General features: G+C 38.9%; 1 protein-coding gene across 1 annotated transcript in view; it reads right to left on the bottom strand.

The window, feature by feature from the left end:
* The window catches only part of LOC106957939 (alpha-(1,6)-fucosyltransferase), a 25,877-nt gene extending 10,244 nt beyond the window's left edge, over positions 1 to 15,633 (bottom strand). Inside the window, exons 1-3 of the mRNA XM_015049527.1 lie at positions 15,291 to 15,633; positions 14,971 to 15,208; positions 5,032 to 5,278 (exon numbers count right to left, since the gene is read on the bottom strand). Of these exons, the coding sequence (XP_014905013.1) occupies positions 5,032 to 5,278; positions 14,971 to 15,208; positions 15,291 to 15,341 (536 nt within the window). The 5' untranslated portion in view covers positions 15,342 to 15,633. The remainder of the gene's footprint in view (positions 1 to 5,031; positions 5,279 to 14,970; positions 15,209 to 15,290) is intronic.
* Between the last annotated feature and the right edge of the window lie 4,229 nt (positions 15,634 to 19,862).

The following is a 19,862-nucleotide window of genomic DNA, read 5'->3' as shown; positions in this document are numbered from 1 at the left end:
CCCCTCTCCCCCCTTTTTTTTTTTTGTTTTTTTTTTTTTTTCTGGGAAACCCTTTTTTTTTTTTTTTTTTTTTTTTACAGCCCTGTTCTCCGTCTGTCAGAGCAACAGAGGCCTTAGTGACGCACCGCGCGGCTTTCGGCTCCTCCACCCCACCGGTTTCTCTTTTCGAACCTAACAGCACTCTCCCACTCCGCCACTACAGTGATTCAATTCATTCCCGTCTATTCATACGGTATTGGCAAGGCAGGGCGACGCTCGTGGTGGGCGTAAAAGCATACATTAATGGCATCAAACACGCCCACACAAGGCACAGCAAGTGCTGATTCTGGCAGACTGTGACAATAGCACATAGACTGAATAAATTATTTGTTGGAGACTGACCTCGGGGCTCTGGCTGTCGATCAGAAGCCAGCCGAGGGGACAACGGAAACTCAGGGAAACTCGGCTTTCCGAACCGCAGCCTCCATTAGAGTTCCCGTCTTTAGAAAAAAAGCAGCTCATAATGACATACACACCAGCCATAAACTCATTGCTTATGCAACATGTGCTTTGACATCAAAACACGCCAGAGCTGTTATTAAGACGCTTCCTCATTGCGTAAAATTATAGATAATGAGGAATTAAAAGAGCAGCCAAAGTAAAGTGTTTTAATAAGCTGTCAAGGCTGCAAGGAGTCGAAATGCGGAGCGGCAACGATTGCGCAACCGCAGCACTCCCAACGCATATTCTCGGTTTGAGACGGCTCGTGTCAATTCAAATCCCCCGCTGCTTTCAATTGAACTGGCATATGGCGACTTGAACGGAGGGAAAACATGACTCAGAATATGCCGGCACAGGGAGCCATCAAGCCTGCAGTGATGCACCTGATTTTGTCATGTTTGTTCCACTCATGTGTTTGATATGTTTATTGAATCTGTTTCCATCCCCCAGGGAAGTTGAGCTCACAGGTTTTTATTTTTGTTTTTTTTTTGTTTTTTTTTGCGAAATTGTTATTTGTGTGTGTGTTAATTTCAAGAATAAAGTCAAGATGTTCAGAAAAAACAAACAAAAAAAATCACAATTCTGTTTCGTCATCAAAGTCAAAATATTAACAGTTTTGTGGAAATAGGAAATGCTGAAATTGCTCTTCTTGGTTTTACAAACAGGTTTGGATTGCAGCTCTGAATTCTGACTTGGGAGGTTGGAGGTATCTTACCAACCTTAAGTTTCTATTTAATATGGCTGTCATGCAGAGAAAATATAGTCAAAATCATGCTTGTTTGGTTTTTGTTTTTTCTTTAGATGCAACACAGTTGAGAGAAGTACTGTATCTCACTATCAGCTTCTGTTGCATCTACCTGTTGGCAGAACAAGTCAAGAACCTTTTATGAGCCGTAGCAGCCAGCTAGCATCAGCTAATCACATAATCTATGACGTCTGCCCTCATTGTCTATTAAAATCAAAATTATTAGTCAACATATTTCATATGTATTGCTTAAGAATTTCTTTAACAAGTTACAGTTGTTCTACTGATGTAATCGAGTACAAGGCGCAAGCTGCAGTCATGATGGCACTTAAGTAATTTGTTCATTAAGGAGAATTGCCTCCTGTTGTGTTTGGCTCCAGCCCATTGGCTGGTTCTGTATGAGCTTCAGTTTAGGAACAAACAAATGAAGTGAGAAATGTTTGTCTCACATGTTCTCTTAAACAAATATACGGTATATGGAAACTTCTGGACCCATGTTTGATGGACCTCCTCAGTCCCTGCAAGCTAAAGTACAAGTTTTGTACAGCTGACCAAATAAGTCTTACTTCATCCTGTTTTAATCAGATTTAATTGCGTAGATGATGGTATTTAAATGAATTGAATGCAGAGGCTCCACTTTATTACAACAGAAAGTAATTGAAATGATTAGGTTATTTTTCAAAAAAGGTTTGTGGATAGATTAATGAATGAAAAGAAAACTAAGTACATAATGATTAGGCAGTTAGGTGGTCATAAGTGGAGGATTATGCATGGCTTCAAAAGAAACAAACAAGATTGAAACAGTTACTAACTGGAACCAGAACCTCAAACAAATATAGGGGCCGTATTATTTCCGACTGCCTGTGTTCCTGTCTAGAGGCAGACAACATGATGTGTTATGCGAGTTAAATATTCAGACATAGAAGCTTCTTTTTGCTCTCTTTCTACACCAGCATGCAAAATTAGAATCTAAATAATGGATTCCAACAAGAAAACTCAGAAGGCGAGTTATTTTTATTGACATCAGCTCCAATCCTACTGAACACACCAAACTGATGAGCACACAGAGAAATCTGACCTGCTGGTAACCACACTGGGCACGGGGAGGATGCCAGCGTGTTTTTGACTGAAACAGCACTTTCTCTCGGCGTACTCTGGCTAACATTACACTGCACTAAATTGTTGCGAGTTGGATCTGTGCTGACGGCTGCTCCTGGTTTATGGCTGCAGTTCGGGTCTAAAGGGAGCGGCCCGGAGAGAGCGATGCCGATGTTTGGGACTCATGTGAGTCAGCAGAGAGACTTCGGGGGCAAAATGTCGTCCTACGTCTTCCGACACCCTCTCCATCAACCCAAGCCTGTCCTGATCTTCGCACTACTTCTGCGGTTTACTTTGAGTTCAACCTTTACCTCCTCCACACTGTTTTTAGACGCACACAGCCTTCTTCTTGCAGTGTGACTTCAGTGCGAAGTGGCACTACTGAAAGCCAAATAACGAGAGATAAAAGCTTTATTCTACACCCAAATGACACCTTTTAATAACCCCTCTGGACTGAAAAAAGGGAGGGCTATGTGTCGCGTGTTGGGAGTTGTACAAAGGAAAGCACGGAGCGCGCGGTGATAGAAACATGTGGAAAACTGCGAGAGTTGGAGGAATATAGGTTCAGCTGGATGCCTGGGGAACATAAGAGAGACTGTGGAAAATATTTGAACAACCCTGAAGCGGAGTGAACAACTGAAGACAGAGGAACGATCACAAATGAGGAGATCTGAGGGCCAGGGTTTGGTCGGAGAGGATGGGAGACCAAACCCCCTTTATGTCTTCATCTGAGGGCACAGATGAAGACAGAAAGCAGCAACATGAAAGCGAAGCAAGACAAGCCTTTAAAGAAAACATTCTACACTAAGTCTAAGCATTTGTTTTAAACACCTTCCTCAAACACACAGACGGAGTTAGTCTTATGGGATTCTGCAGAAACTTAAAACCACCTGAAAGGACCTGAAAGTCATTTCAAAGACTTCCCAGCGTCTGACAGTTAACCAGTCATTGTGCTTATTGCCTTCTTGAGGTAAACCCCGTACCATCTGCAACACGCTTCAATGTGGGATAGAAAAACTGCCAAGAATTATTTGCAAAGTCTTTTTGATTTCAGATTTAAACTGCGTGCTACGGAAGAATTTCACGACTGGAAGAAAACGCTCGCCGACAGAACATGAGAGTCGGTTGCCGCGGCGCCTGATGGGGATTTGCTGAGACGTAAACAAGTAAACAGCTAAAAAATGTACAAGCTGTTTAAGAGAGTGCTGCTCTCAAAATTGGTCTGCAGTATTTTGATAGGGTTCACAGTCCATCATATGACTTTTGATGGACTGTGAACAGCAAGTGAGTGGGCGCTCACTTGCTGAAGTGGACCAAGTACGTTTAAAACAGCGGTGAACTCCTGCAGATAAACCCAGTCAGTGATGTACAGACTTAGATGGGTGACAGACAATTAGTTAACATAAATGACATGCATGTAAACTGTGCAAATCCAATTTATAGGTAAGGGAGATTTTAAAAAAAAATCTGATTATTATATATTATACATTATAATACCACTATCAACCAAACATATTTGATCCACAGATTTTACTAACCTTTTGATTTAAAAAGAAAGAAGATTAAATTAAAAAGAAAATATAACATTCAGATTGTAGGATTTCCTATGAAATATTATATGAATGAAAAAAAATAATCTTCTAACCTAATTTGAAAATGCACTAAAATAAAATAGATATCTTCACAGAGTCTGATATTTTTGGACTATTTTTTTTGTGTTTTATGCTTTCATTAAGAAATGAAGATCTTTCAAACTAATGCCCAGCGTTTTAAACTCAGTATTAATTTTAACAAAACGTTTTTGTTTTTTTTTTACTAAAAAAAGCTTTATTCTATAAACAGCACACTTTAGGAAACACTGTTTTGTTGTGCCCCCCGTGCTATAAACAGACCTATCTGTGGGCTGAATTTAGTACAAAGGAGCACATACTGCATGTTTTTGAAACTATATTTAGCAAGAAAAAAAAAAGTATTTGATAAAACATAATTGCGTGTGTGGGATCATTTCAAAATAAACAACAAATACACAGATATAGATCTTTTTGCGTTTCATATTTTCCGGATTGCAGAGGTCACTGAAACAAAGCGAGGCAACTTTGATCAGATGAATAATGCTCAATAATAGCACAAATTGATAAATTCACTGTGATGCTCCGGCTTCTTGAAACATTGGTTGACGGCGAAGGAAATGAAGTGAACAGTTCGCCTTAATTAACAGCGGCCATTGAAGATAAAAGAACAGATGCCAGGCCACTGCATCTAATAAAAAGTGTAGTTTCCTTGTCTCGTCCAATTTCATTTAATTTGAGACAGCCCCTAGCATTTCATTCTGCAAGTTCTTAGCTAAACTGAAGGATCTGATTTGATGTGAGGTCACTGAGGGCGACGGCAAAAACAAGAAATGATCAAATAAACTGCTTTTAAAAGATAAATAAATAAAAACCTCTGAGTGATGAGTACAGAGTGATGAAATTTCTTTAAACTGGTTGATTTGCATGAGCATAAGCCGAGTATTCGCCGGCAGTGCAGCAATACAAAGCAAAACCCTATAATGAGTAACATTTCAGTTTCTTTTCTCTAATAGTAAAGGAATTCTACTGTAGAAGAACACCATAGTAACTGACTCTTTTGTAACTACTGAATTAAAGTGAGGCTGCAAACATTAAAAAAAAAAAAAAAAAGAGAGAGAGAGAGCCAAGTGTCCTCACCCGATGATGGGATGTTTGAAGCCCAGCTTGGCGGTGGTCTGCTGGATCTCCTTTTCCAGCCACGCCTGAGGGCGAACAAGATACTTGACGAACTGCGACACCCACCAGACAGACGGGTCGCCATGCAGACGCTGCAGACGCGGGGCCAGGTCCTCCGGGATTGCCAGAGGTAAGTAGGGGGGCCGAGGGTGTAGACTGTCCACAATGGGCAACTCCACAACTTGAACGTCCTTATCATGAGCCTCACCTAGATTGGAAAACATACAAAATAGTTGATGAGGAGGAAAAAAAAAAACTCCCTTCTTTTTGGACCCATAAAGGTGACCTATGACATCTGACACTAAGATGTTAGCAATGCCAACGATGGCCAATCGTATCCACCAATCAGCCATTGTCCAGCCACACTTTTTAAAGATCCCATTGAACTGCTGTTCAAAGAAGAGGCTCATCATCAGGTATGTGAAACCTTATAACTCAGCCGGACTTATAATTTTAACATCCTTCCAGAGGTCAAAAGTTATACGATGGACTGTGAACATGAACAGAAATCTGGATTTTTGGTTAATGTATATGAAAGCTGCATTACATGATCTACTACCATTGCGTTTTCAGATGATTTGGGTATGAAATTTTATGTTTACAATTAAACAGGCAGCTGTCGTCAAATTTAAAGAGACGAGCAAGTTTCCCTTTGGGGAAACTCCAGAGGGAAAAAAAAAAAAAAAAAAAAAAAAGCGTTACACAAAAAGCAGCTGAAACACTGGTTATCACATTTCACAATGTTTCGCGGCAACATTTGATCCTAATTTTGTCTGCAAACGGTTAACTAGAACAACCCTGAGTTACATTACAGGGCGACTTATGGAGTCGCATTGGTGAATACACAATACTATGGAATATAGTGGTGTATTATCTTACTCCACGTTAAAGCCACAAATTCATACATTTTATTACCTTTAAGAAACAGACATGGACTTTGTGGCCACAAATGTGTAATTCTGGAGAACTAATTGTTGTCATGGACAGAAAAATATCTTTTAAGTTTAAAACATCTAAATCTTTGGTAATCTTTTAAGTAGCTGTCATGAGGTTTTACGGTTAAAATTGTTTTTAATTTGTCATAATTAGGAGGAATGGTAAAAAAATAATTAATGTAGCCATAATCAAGCTTCATGACTTTCACCTGCCCTTCCTCAAAGACTACAATTAACTTTCAGCCCACTTAAATAGGAAAAGGAAGTGACGGTTTGTGGACCAAAACTGGGCGATCCAAGGGTCGAGTCCTGCTTGGAAGCAGCCCCAAGAAGAAGAGTTGACCAGAGCTGATTATGAAGGTCAGTCCTCTGGACTGCACAACTGCCTGAACTGCCAGACCTCCCTGACAATCGAGGCCAACTGTGCACCCAAATACATAAATGCAGAAGCTGTGCACCTACGTGTCAGAACAAAAGGTTACAAGCATGTACAAGCCTGAAAACTGCGTGTACCTACACAGACTAATTTATAAAAATGTGCACATGAAAAAACAAAAAAAAGAAGAAAAAAATCCTGTGAACTACGATGAAAGTGGTCAGACAGTGATAAGTTACGTCGGTCCACATAAAAACGGCAACAAACAGAAATTGCATTCACACTCTCAAACTCACACAAAGAGCTCCAGCTAATCACATCTCGCCAGAAGGGATGTGCCTGGCAGACACAACCTTCACTCCATTCCAGTCTTAAACCCCAAGCTAGGTTTGCTAGTGTGTGTGTGTGCGTGTATGTGTATAAAACCCTTGAATTATGTAAAAAGACAAGTTTTGAGGCCTGCGCTCCGTCAGACTAAAGTGACTTTTGTCACTGCCATATACAACAGGCTCTAGCACAGCTGCAAACACAGCCTCCATAAGACGCTTCCAAATAAATGGCATAATGACTCGTTAAAAACGGCCTTTCACAGAAACAGAGTAGCTAAAAAAATATGCTAAAAAACAACTAGAGGAAAAAAAAAAAAAAGGCTCGGATTTGTGTGTGCGCGCGCGCCGGAGTATGAACTGAATATAAATTAGAACAAGCATTAAATATTGAACAGAAAAAATATTCCCAGGCTCGTCTTTGCTTATATAACAACATTGGCATGATTCATAGAAGGGGGAACGGGCATATTTTGAAGCCTGCTTTTCTTGGCACAGATGTAGAGATATGAAGTATGTCTGCTTCTTACTGCTGCTTAATTAGATCACAAAAGCCTCTCTCAAGTATGTCTTCACTGCACAACCTCTGCATACGTTTTCTGTAACAGCCTCTTCCGATGCGTATGGATCTGAACTCAAAGAAAAAGTTCCTGTATTGTATTTGGAGTCTAAGATGTGCACTGGCCCTAATAAATCTTTCATAAGAGACGATGAAACTGGAGAACCGAGAGTGACACCATCAAGACACAAAGTGCCGAGCTTCTCCATTCATAATACATTTGAGACAGAATTTATGATCTTTGAGATCTCTTGTTTCAGCCTTTGCATGTCAGGGAACATTATGTTTCGCCTTCTGCTCCCAGCATCACGCACAATGCAGAGATATTTTCACAAAGGAGTGCGCTTTCTTGGACAAATTATCTGTGTGGGCAGCCAGTCATGGTTTTGAAGATAAACTGGGTTTCTATTCGCGAATTTGAACTTAGCTGGAGAAGGAACCTTCAGTTGTTCTAATCTGGGCTTCATAGATGCAACAATATGCAGAGATGAGGCAACAGGAGTAGATCGGGGTTTTAACGCTTAATGTTATTTCACCAAAATCTTAGCATTATGCTATTCGATTTTCTAGATTTTTTTTTTTCATGGCTTCCCACTAAAGGTAATAGGAAAAAGGAATGGAAGACACTTCATCAGCGATGCCATCTATCACCCACAAGAGTAAAGTTGGTTTTTGTAATTGTTGTTGAATATTTTAACTAAACTCTACATTGCTGAAAACCTCTAAGAAAATCTGTATTTCCTCTAAAGACGTTTAATTTGGGTAAGATTTGTTTTTGTTTTTTTCTAACTGGAAATAGGAAGGAGTCTCTCAAAAAATAATTAAAACATTGTATTAAAGCAATCAGACAATAACGTTTTTATTGCAATTCCTTAAAGCAATGGAATGTTAAATGTTTATACCTTTTTGAATAATTATAGGAAAAATCATTACTGGCATTATAATAATGAAAGTTTTGTATTTGCTAATTATGGTCAATTAAAATATGTTTACCAGGTTAATGGACTTTTTTTTTTGTCTTTTTTTTAAGCAGCCATGATAACTTACCAGTTATTTGGCACCTTCACCAAATAATTGCAATCTTACAGTTTAATTCATCCCCTCCCGAAAAAAAGAGACAAGAAATGGAATTGTTTATTGGAAGAATTAAAATTGAGCATATCAATTTGTCACGGGGGACGTTGCTTACCCCCTGGGACAGTTGACAATTCAAAGCAAGTTTTCCTTACAGCTTATAGTAATTTCAGAAGGGATTCAGTAACATGACTCCAAAAAGTGAGATCTATCCTCAAAAAAAAAAAAAAAAAAAAAAAAAAAAATTTTTTTCCCCCTTTTGTGTTAAATCTTATGAGTCAACAAGCAACATAAACACAATAGCTGAAAATAGAGTGGACCACAAAGTTCACACGGTCTGTAAACAAAAAATATACACAATAATATACGGCCATTTATCTCCAGTACCGCGCATGGTTTAAGCAAATGCTTTGTTTACAGGTGAGACATTACTGTCGGAGGGGACGGGAAGGTAATGCATAGGTGTGAAATGGAGGAAGAAACCGGGGAAGGGGGCAAACTGCCCTGCAGCTTCAACCTGTTTTTCTTTTAAAAAAGATTAAAGAATATAAAAGTGTAGTTATCAAAATGAAAAGGCCTGGAGGAAGAACCTCTTCACAGCATGAATACAAAGTAACATTCCAAAAGCTGTCGAATGGGGATAGCTGTGCTTTCCCCCTTAAAAAAAAAAAAAAAAAAAGCCTCAATATTTCAAATAGTGTTGCGGGAATAAATGAGCCGGTGAAAGAAAATCAACCAGCCTTCCCTTTCATCGGCTGCGGCTGGCGATGTGCTCTGCGGGTCAAATACTTCTTCCTTGGTGTCATTAAATGTATCAAAACTGAAAACTTGTTTTTTTGTTTTGTGTGTGTTTCCATCAGTCTAGCAGACAGCATGGTTTTTAACGCAATTTGATTAAAGACAAATGTTTATTCTTCAATGCATACATTGGGATTTAATTCACTTAATTTATATAGCGCTGCTTTACAACATATACTCTGTCAAGGCATTTAACAAAACAAAATCGACACATCACGGTCAATATGCAGAAATATAGTCGATTCGATTCGACTTTAAGTCAGTCGCATGCATTCCAAAGTGGTATTAGTAAGAAAGGTTTAGTTTATTAATCCAATTAGTAAAAGTTTTCCATCGAAGGAAATCCCTGTCACTGACAACCTGGTGATTCTTTCATTTTCTGCTAGATTTAAGGAACCTTAAGGACTTTTAGGTCAGTATGTATTGCATTTAATTCTTGAATTAAAACTACTTTTACACAAACGATCTAGCCTGTGTTACAGCATATGAATAAAATTGGAGTTAGCCAAAGTAGGAATCAGAAATTTTACTCTATCAAACTAAGATCAAATAAATTTACGTCGAGGCGGAAAGATTTTACTTCTGGGCTTTAAACATCGCACAAATCATTTCTTAAAATGTTCATGCTATAATACGCTGCTCAGGCTTTCCATGAACCACAATTACTTTCCAATTATCAAGACTTTGCAGTTTATATACGTCTCAAGAACTATCCCCAAAAAGGCCTTCAGATTTCATTTTCCAAAAGCTTCGACTCGTATCCCCAAGCCGTCTTACAGAAATTCACACACTGACCCATGCAGCCAAAACAACTTGCTTTGTCCATTGTGAGATAATGATTGGCTGGTCAAGTGACAACCCAAACACTGAAATGAATGCACGGCATCTCCAGTGACTCGTCTGGCCTCGACGGCCCCATTAGTGACCCAAAGAGGCCAGTTCAAGTTGACAATTTTAAAGTATGACACTCCCAACTCATTTTTTAAAACTGAAAAAGTTTTTTGGGATTTAGGAAACATATGGAGTTCTATTTATAACATGTAGCGCTCCATTATCCTGGATGGCTGAGGATCTGCACCAACCCTTTCTAAAGACGATAAAATGAAGGAAACTCATTTGTTTATTTGACCAGCCCATCACTAATCTACATTTCCTTTTCCTACGGTTAGGTTTTCATTTGGAATTATATTATTTTCCACTTTTTTTTTTTTAGGCCACTAGCCATTTAATCTCTGCGGTGGAGCAAATCCGAGTTGAGGGTTATGTTTGTGTGGATGTGCATTTCTTGCAATGTTTTGTTTTTTTCCCCCCTCCTCCATTTCACAAATGCAAGAAGAACATCAGCGGGTCCAATAATAGCTCCATCGCTATCTTTGTCTTTATCTTCTCCTCCTCCCCTAAAGCAATATGTTTTCTTGACAGAAATACCATGTCACAGACACACATAGCATGCATCTTCTTTTGGTCTGTAAGCGTCTCAGATCCCAAGAGAAGCACTTAAAAGAGAGCAGGCTATCCATGTTATGATTTGTGGGGGAAATTGGAATTTTGCTGCTTTGAGGCATTAGGCTCCAGAAAAGTTCACTCCCTATGTAAGCATAAACAACACGAAAAACAACACTGAAGGCACATTTTAGATAAATACAAAGAATGGGTCGTGTTTTGGTTTCCGTAATGCAGCATAGAATAAATTCTATAACTTACGAGTCACAGAAACAAACCAATAATGGCAGTTTTTACATTAAAAAGCTTCAAGGAAGTGAAGAGCCTGTGTCGATGTACGCAAACACTAATCAATCAGCGTGAATCGCTTGTTGGGCATGAACAGCCACATGGCACATATGGGTTCTTAAAATGTAGCTTTTAATACACACACCACACACACACACACACACACACACAAATGGGAAGAAGAGAAATACATTAAAAAGTGGAAAAAGGACATATGAAAGGCGAGAAAATATGAGAGAAAAGGCAAAAGGAGAGCAGGAGATAAGAAGAGGCAGCCCAGGAGAGCACAAGTCAAATGAAGCAATATGATAAAAAAAAAATAGAGAGCTGAAAGAATTCAAAGATGAGCGCAGAGAAGCTATGAGAGAGAAAATAATTGAGGTAAAAGGCCACACTAAATGCATGAGATCATAAGCAGGCCCTGTTAATTACTGCTTTAGATTTTTTTCGGCATATTGAAATACACAAAATGTGAATCTCGTAAAATATTATGTTACAAAAACAAACTCGTATTTTATCAGGATTCCATGCGATAACCCAGCACAGCACAGAGCAGAACTGTGAGGCGAATAAAAACGATGTATAGTTTTTAACCTTTTTCCACAATTATAAACCTGAAAAGTGTGGCAGGCATTTGTATTCAAGTCCCTTTACCATGACGGTGCTAAATAAACCAAGTGCCACATAACTAAATTCTACCAGAACTTATTAGGAAAATAGTCAGAGTTTAATCAGAAGGAATGGATTTACTTTAGTCTAAATGATTTCATTGTAGCTGGCAATATATTCAGGGTTGTTAACCTGCTGCTTCAAGTTGAACCTTTCATAATGTTCTGAGTCGTCTGCAGTCAAAGTGAGACACCACCGATTCCCTTTCAGGACAGCTGTGTTTATACTGACATTAAATCCCACAAAGCTGAGCTTTATTTACCAGCTAGATCACTTATATTTGTAAAACAATCTGGAAATCATGTAGCCTTTTCCGTCCACATAACTATAACTATAATTATGTGGCATCTTGTGACTATTTGTCGCAAAATCTCAATGAAATGACATGAATACTTTTGTGAAGTATTAAAACGAGAGTTGAAACTGTCGTCATTTTTCTTTCTTTCTTTTTTTTTTTTTGGTCATGGCTTATAAAGTGGGAAAATCCCACTCACACAAACACCATTTACTGTTCCTCAGCCAACACGGGCAGTGAAGCAGAACAGACAGAGAAACAAAATCTTATAAACCCATTTCTATCCTGGGGAACTCTATTGGCACGCCCACTCCTACCTGTAAAAGTTTAAAGCTTTTTACTGCTGCTGCAGCTTTTCTCTGGAACATGCACAGAGAGATCTGAGCGATATACACTGAACACATGAAGGTGCTGTAAGTGCTGGACAGATCTGCAGCCCTTTAGCAATCAGGACAGGTTATGAATAATCTGTGTCTCATAAAAAAACAAAACAAAAACAAAAAAAACAAAAAAAACAACTACCTATGTTTGGTTTAAGTTTTTTTTTTTTTTTGCAAAATGAAAAAGTGACGGTCATCGGTTGCATAAAAGCCACAGATGTGCTGCAAATATAAAAGCGACAAAGACACCAGTGTGCAATACGGGCTGGGAGGTATTTGCACAAAGCTGATGCAAATCTGCGCCTTCCCTTCAAAGTTCAAATTTGCTACTTTCTCAAAATGGGAGCGAATGACAATAAATAGGATTCAAGTAAACCACCGGCATCTGTCTGAGTCACTAACCGCAACAGACAACCAAACAACCATCACGACTGAAACAGTAATGATATCTCTGCTTTTTACTCAGCGGGACGCAACCTCACTGCTCAGCATGCACACAAGTCCATATACAGCTTGTGCAACAGAGGCATGTTTCTCTGTCATCTCGCCTCCCTGTAGCCCCTCGGTTGGCGCGTAAACTCCTTTTTTTTTGCGTCAGACTCTCTCATGAGACCCAAAACGAAATGAATAAAAAGCAATTAAATAGGAAAGATAAAAGCTCGCCTTCTTTGCAGAAAATAAAATAAAATTATAAGCTTGTCAGTGACAGAGGGGATGCGAACTTCTGGGATTAGCAGCTAATTTGAAAGGTGAAAATAAATTCAGAAGCTTTTTAAGCAACGTTGCAAAAACAAGTTGAGTGAGCATCCTGGCTACAGATGTACAATATGCAACACGATCACTGATTTACGTAAAGTAAGTAAAATATTTAATTCTGTTGAACGTAATTCATGCTCATGCTTAACAGAAAGGCTTGTTTTTCACTTTTAAACAGCCAGTTAGCGTTTAGAAGACGTCGAATGTTTACGACTGAAACTTGATGACCCCAACATGTCTCTCTTTTCTGGAGCTGCAACTCTGAGCTTCAGAGTTTTTCATTCTACTTACTGTGAGCCGTGACAAGACAAGACATGAGTCCTTGTCCAGTTTTGTTTTTGCTCGCTACAAAAACTGCTTACAGTAGCTATTTTCTTTTGGCCATTTCATGACTCTTTAAGATCAAACACATCCACCTTCCTCGAATGGGATGTGTGGTTGTCTTCACCAATTTGAAGAGAGGAGTGGGACAATGCTACTACAGTAAAATACTAATTTACTTTTAACCCGTCTTTAGCTGGGCTGTTAATAACGGTGGAGAGCACTGCACATCAACCATGAAATTGCAGAACCCCCAACATAGCAAAACCTAATTTAACGCATATAACTTTATGCTTCTTGTGCTGTTTATTAAATGGATTTTTTGTTGTTTACAGTAAAGACTTGTTCGAATAAAAGACAAGATGTTTTAATGGTGGAGAACAAGGAAATTAAAAACTTTGATGCATTTTTAACCTTCACCAAACAAAAGTCCTGCCAACAGACGCAAGGCTGTGAGAAGTGTAACAAGGAAACCTCAGTTTAAAGATATAATGTGCTCAGAACCTGCATTAATGGACATTTACTTGGACCAATGCTAAAAAAGACTCTTAGTGGAAACATGACAAATTTAAAGGTAAATATTGCCGACTGCATGTTCATAATTTATTAGAAAAGAAATATGTGAAAAAGTAGTTGCAAGTAAAAAAAAAAAACACACACCGTCTCAGTACTCAGGATGACATTAAATATTGATGTCAAAATGGATTTTTGGCAGAAATATGTTTACGTTGCCCAGCAGCAGCTTTAAATGTGAAAATATAAGAGCCATCAGTGAATTCATGCTCAGTTTCCAGGGGACTGCAACTGAGAAAAACACGAAGAATTAAAACTTCATAAGCCTGCTAAGATTGGTGGAATTTATTTCTGCTAAACCTGTGCTGAAACGGATATGAATGTAAGGAAAGGATTAATCGACTCAGTTGAAAACTGGAAGCATAAACAAGTCGGAAGGGCAGCGGTTGTGTTTGCAGGAAATATATCCCAAATCATTTATTTTGGGGTTTTTCCTGTAATAAAGCCATTACAAAGCAACCTCATCCTGCGTTGCAGCAACATTCGTCAAACTTTACTTTTACATGAGGACAATAAGTCAGGAACTTTCAGTTTTTAGATGAGGTTATTCCAAAAAAGATAATTAGGTAACTTATCATAATTACTGCTGGCAGGGCCAATGGTAGAGCAGAGGTGGCCCAAGGTTATATGGGCCAACATATATAATCTGCTAATAATCAAGCAGATTATTATCTGCTAATAATCAGGCAGATTATTATCTGCTAATAATCAGGCAGATTATTACCTAATCTGCTTGATAAGATAATAATGCAAAAGGGGATAATTGGGTATTTTTTGCTGAGATGAATTTGAAGCTCAAACTCGTAGCATTAGACTGTAGCTATGGTAACACAACAATCAACCTATGAATATTATTTTGTTGTGCTTGAGAAAGTAAACTTGCTAATCCATTCCATCTTAAATTTAAATATGGTCTAATTTCTGAAACCAATAAATCAAGTTCAATGATACATAAATAATGTCATTCTCAAACGTGTTCAAATGACAGATCTATGAACGGTGTGAAAGTAAAGCACTTAGCAGCTGCTTAGCTCGCTTCGCCGTTAGCTCTGTTGCTAGCGCTAACTGCAGTTCGTAGTGTGACTGTGTCGCTGTGGATGTACCCACCTGACCAGTGTCCAGTGGAAGCCCCGGACCGGTCAGTGCACGTGTTGCTGACGGGCAGAAAGACGGTCTCCCAGCCGCCGGGGGCGTAGCGCCAGTTGTGCGACTCCAGGATGAGCGTGCGCTGGGTGCCGTACGCGATCATGAAGCAGTAGACGACGTGGTGGAGCTGGCAGCCGTAACCGCAGCCCTTGTTGATGTTACACACCAGCTTCCTCGCCTTACTGCAATCTGGGGGATTCTGGGAGGAAAAAAGGAGAGAGTGTTTCAACGGGTTTTTTTTTTTCTTCTTCTTTTTTTTTTTTTTATAGCTCAACTTTCACCTTGAGTTCCTTGGAAGACTGATCTCTGACACATAATAACACACGGCTCATATTGTTTTATTAGTTTTCATTGCCAGTCTCGTATTGAACTCTGAATTTTATGTCGCCTGCTCATGATTTTCCCCAAGTTTGTCTTTTAAAATGATCTCTTCCACTTATCGTTCTGCTTTACTGAAAAAGGAGACAGAGGCTAAAACTTTTTATTTTGTTGTAATCAAAAAGACCCTTTTATTTAAAGACATGCAAATTGGTCAGTGCTGTCTTTCTTCAACAGAAAAGCGATTCTGGGGATAATTTGTGTTGAAGATCCCGTCTGACCAGGTTTCCTGGATCTTTTTACGTTCAAATTTCTACTGTTGTATTCTCAGATATCTCTGACGATTTAAAAAAACAAACAGAAAAGTTCACTATTAATTTACAGCATATATTCATACAATGGTCAGATTTTACCCCCAAAGGATGGATGGATTGGAGTAAAATAAAAAACAAAAAAAGAAAGATAACAGCAGAAAAGAAAGAAGGAAAAAAGATCAAAGGATGACATGAATAAGGCATGAAAATAATCACAAAATGAAAGAATGAAGGAATAGAGCAAGAAGGGTTGGGGGAACACAATGGGGAAAAAATGAAGGAAGGAAGGGATCTAAAATTGAATGACATAAAAATGAAGGTGAAAAAGATTTGAGGAAAGATGGAAAAATTTTAAAGAAAGAAAGACAAAAGGATAGATGGATGGACAGACAGACTGATGAACAACAAGATATTTAGTGAATGGATGAAAAGACGGATAGAGAGATTAATGGGGTCTGCACTTTTCTTAACCAAAAATGGGAAATTGAGTGTCAGAGATCGAGATGGTGGGGAAAAAAAGAGGAGATCCGCATATTTCTTCCCACTCTGTTGTACTTTCCTTTTTTCTGTGTTAATCCCAGTCTGGAGAATACCTCAATCAAATTCCAGACTTCAAATCTGTGCAGGAACCCAGATATTCACCACAGAGTTATTCATTCCAGAAGAATATATAGAGCTATTTAATCTATATTTGGCTTTTGTTTGGGCGATGCTCAATAAAAGATAGAGTGCTCTTTAGCAGCTGTTTTGGAAAATTACTGATTGCTTTCAAAATGGGCTGAATGCCACTGACAGACACCGAGTAATTTCCAGGTCTAGTCCTTTCCGGTGATTTGCTAACAATAGGGAAAAAATAAAAAATAAAGAATAGTGCCAGGTCTATCCTTTAATCTTTTCATTGTTGCTTTTGCTTTCTCTTATTCACTTCTTCCGTGCTGCTTTTGCTCTATGTTTACTAATTCTTAAGCCGTCCCTCTGCTCTCTCGGCTTCCTATCTTTTAATATCCTTTGTTTCTTCCTCCTTCTCATTTTTCGATGCTCTCTCTCTCTCTCTTTCAATTCATCAGCTCAAAAATTAGCTGCGACATTATGCAGGCTGAGGGTTAGAATACCGAATAAGAGGTTGCTGAGAGAAGGAACAATAAACTGTCTATTTTACGTACAGAACAAGTGGGACGCAACAGATTGCTGCACGCTACATCACTGACGACTTGCCGGGCGGGTTGTGATCCGCTCTGCAGCCGATCTGAGCGACTGGAAGCCAACCGGCTTCCTAAACAGCAATTATTCGCTGATGGGAGTGTTTTCCTCATTAGGCTGCTGCAGCTGTGGATAGTTCAGAGTAATCAGGCCGCCCAACACCCACCGGCTAACGCTGCCTATCACACGCTAGCAGGGGAAGTAAAGGGGAAAACAGGAGAGTAAGAAAAACAAAAAAAAGAGAGGAAAAAAATGAGGAGAGATTAAAGTTTTTTTAAAAAGTGGCATTTAAAAAGAAACACATTAGGAAAAGAGGACAGGAAGATGGCCAAAACTGATTAACGCTCCTCTTTCTCAATAACTCAAAGTACAACGGCCACAAACAGGGACACGGCAACCCACACAGGTATTCCCTTCTATTTCCAGAATCCCAGTTCACCAGCAGCCCCACGGGTGTAAGCTAACCCACTAAAATCCACAGTCAGTGGCGTCTGATTACCAAGGACCTTCTCAAAGCTTCCTTTCTCTATAGAGAGGCATGTCACTGTATCTGCGTGAGGTCATTTTATGGCACGAGTCGTGCCGAGACGAAGCCGCCGTCACTGGAATCCGGTGTTGCTAATGGCGGAGCTGGAACGGCTCAAGGATAATGACGCCAGCTGCGCGCACGGGCAGCGTGCTGTAGGTTAAGTACCTCTTTAAATAATATTCTTCTCACATATTAACACCCAGGGTCAGCAGCAGAGCGCTTCGGGTTCGGGCAGACCACGGCGGTATTGTTGGTTTTAGGAGCGATGGACGGCTGGAACCAACTGAATATGGCAGAATAATAACCTCAGGTAATTATCCACAGTGCTCCCCCCCTATCCACTCGCTTCAAGATGCTTAAAGTGAATGCGGGACGTTTTCTGTGCTCAAAAGACCTCGAGTAATAAAAGAACAGTTCATCGCTGCTGGTATATTCATATCAGGCTTTGTGTTCTTATTGGTGTTATTTTAGAAATAAATACAAAATAAATAAAATAACACCAGTAGTGCAACATTGACAGATTTCACCAAAGTTTTAATGAGCAATATTAAAAAAAAAAAAAAGAATAAATAATTCAAATGCTCTGAATAATGGCCCGCAAAGAAAAAAAATAAAAATCTTAATGATATTGAACGTATTTTGTTGACAGCTTACGGCCAATTGATTTTTTTCAGCAACAGAAAGTCGATGTGCTTTTAGTCTGACGCTCATTAGAAAGTTCCACATTTTTAAAGTTAATTTCAAAATACAAGGTAAAATGTGAAATATGCATATTTCTACAGTGGTCACTGGGTAGACTGAATAGACAAAAAGATGTGTGTAAAGCACATCCTGCTTTCCAACTAACAAAGTTACAACCATAGATATGAACTGAACCAGAAATATAGTCCAAGGACTGGACAGAAAAGAGTGAAGCAGCAGCTAAAACCAAACACTTCACTTGTTATGGTTTGCTAATTTGCTCCTGTTTTTTTCACCCCGCCATCATCTCTAGCAAGAAAAAAAATTGCCACCATTTTTAGAAACGATGACAGCCATGTTTAAGAGCACCTTATTAATTTGATCTGGATAAAATACGTCCAACTTGATTCTGCGGAGAAACTTTGTTTTTGTTTTTTTTTCCATCTCCAGTCATTTGCACGTCTCTGACTGTGGGGAAAAAAAAAAGAAAAAAAAGCTTTTTAATAACCGCATTAATACAGAACTACTGAGACACTGTGAGAATAATCACCAGCCGCCTGCTCACGTAGTTGCGCTTCTACGGTGCAGCGTGTGCGTATACAGCTTTTTAAAGAATATAAATACAGAGAAAATGGGAACTAATTGTATTGTTTATAAGTAAAAATACCCTAGTAAGTTCCAGGGCTATTCAAAAACCACCCAGAGCCGAAGCTGGTCTAACAAAACCTAATTCCATTGATCATTTAGTGACTAATTTGGATTTCCCTCTATGGCCAAAAATTATACCAATCAGTCTTAACAATTAAGACAAAGGTTGCGGTACATGTTGTGTAAATGAAGAAAAAAAACAAAACAAAAAACATTCAATAGTTTTAAAACATTTAAACTGTCCGTTTAACCAGAAATAGTATAAAACCAACAGGTCGAGTGCAACGACTTTTCTGTTTTTATGAGCAATTTACACTCAATTGCATCGTTTTAAATGGACGTTCTATAAGTTTAGAGAATGGTGTGGCTGGTTAAGTTTAACGCTAGGACAAGCTTCAGTTTCTGGCTCTGGTTTATGCACAGTGACCCTCTCCTGAACCCACCTGGATTATTTTGGAAGCTGTGCAAAAAGCTGCTGAAGTTGTCAGGTTGTCAAATACACGAGAAAGGCAGAAAGAATCGGGTCAGTGTTCAAAATAGGACGTGGCGCTGTGTACCATGTGCAGAAACGTAACAATAACTGGTTTGATGGGCTTTGATGCTATTATGTTTATTAGAGGTCTGGCATTGGAAGATCCCAGGGCGCCGCATGACACCACCGAAAGCTGCTTTAATAAAAGCCGAGGCGACAAAGTGTTACAATTAACAAAAAGAAGGTGTTTGGGGAGTGAAAAGCAAGTCATCAAGTTATTAGATACCACAGTCATTTTACCCACATGCCCTCAATTTGACAAAAAATAGACAATACGTCGTTTCCTGTTATTTTGATGGTATCTGTTCCTTGGTATACCAACCTCTAGCTCCTTTGTTAAATGTTTAAAGAACTTTTTTCTGATCACATTTTTTCATACTGAGAAAAAAAAAGGGAAGGAAACATGTCTGCTGTATTTCACAGTAATCCACTTTCCTTGTGTATTTAGCCTTTTCTCTTTTTTCGAGTAACATTTATTTATGTTTTAACAGCATTTACAATGGCCAAACCACATTTTTACTTCAAATGTCTACACCAAGTACAAATTCTTGACTTTTTCAGACTAAAATTTACAGTTTTTGCAGCCCTCTGTTTACAGCTCAAAATAAAAAGAAAATGACAAACGTTAACC

Source organism: Poecilia latipinna, unplaced genomic scaffold (assembly GCF_001443285.1).
Source record: "Poecilia latipinna isolate Pla-1442-1.1 unplaced genomic scaffold, P_latipinna-1.0 Scaffold950, whole genome shotgun sequence".
NCBI lineage: Eukaryota > Metazoa > Chordata > Actinopteri > Cyprinodontiformes > Poeciliidae > Poecilia > Poecilia latipinna.
The sequence above is the reverse complement of the archived record's forward strand: the minus strand, read 5'-3'. Positions and strand labels throughout refer to the sequence as shown.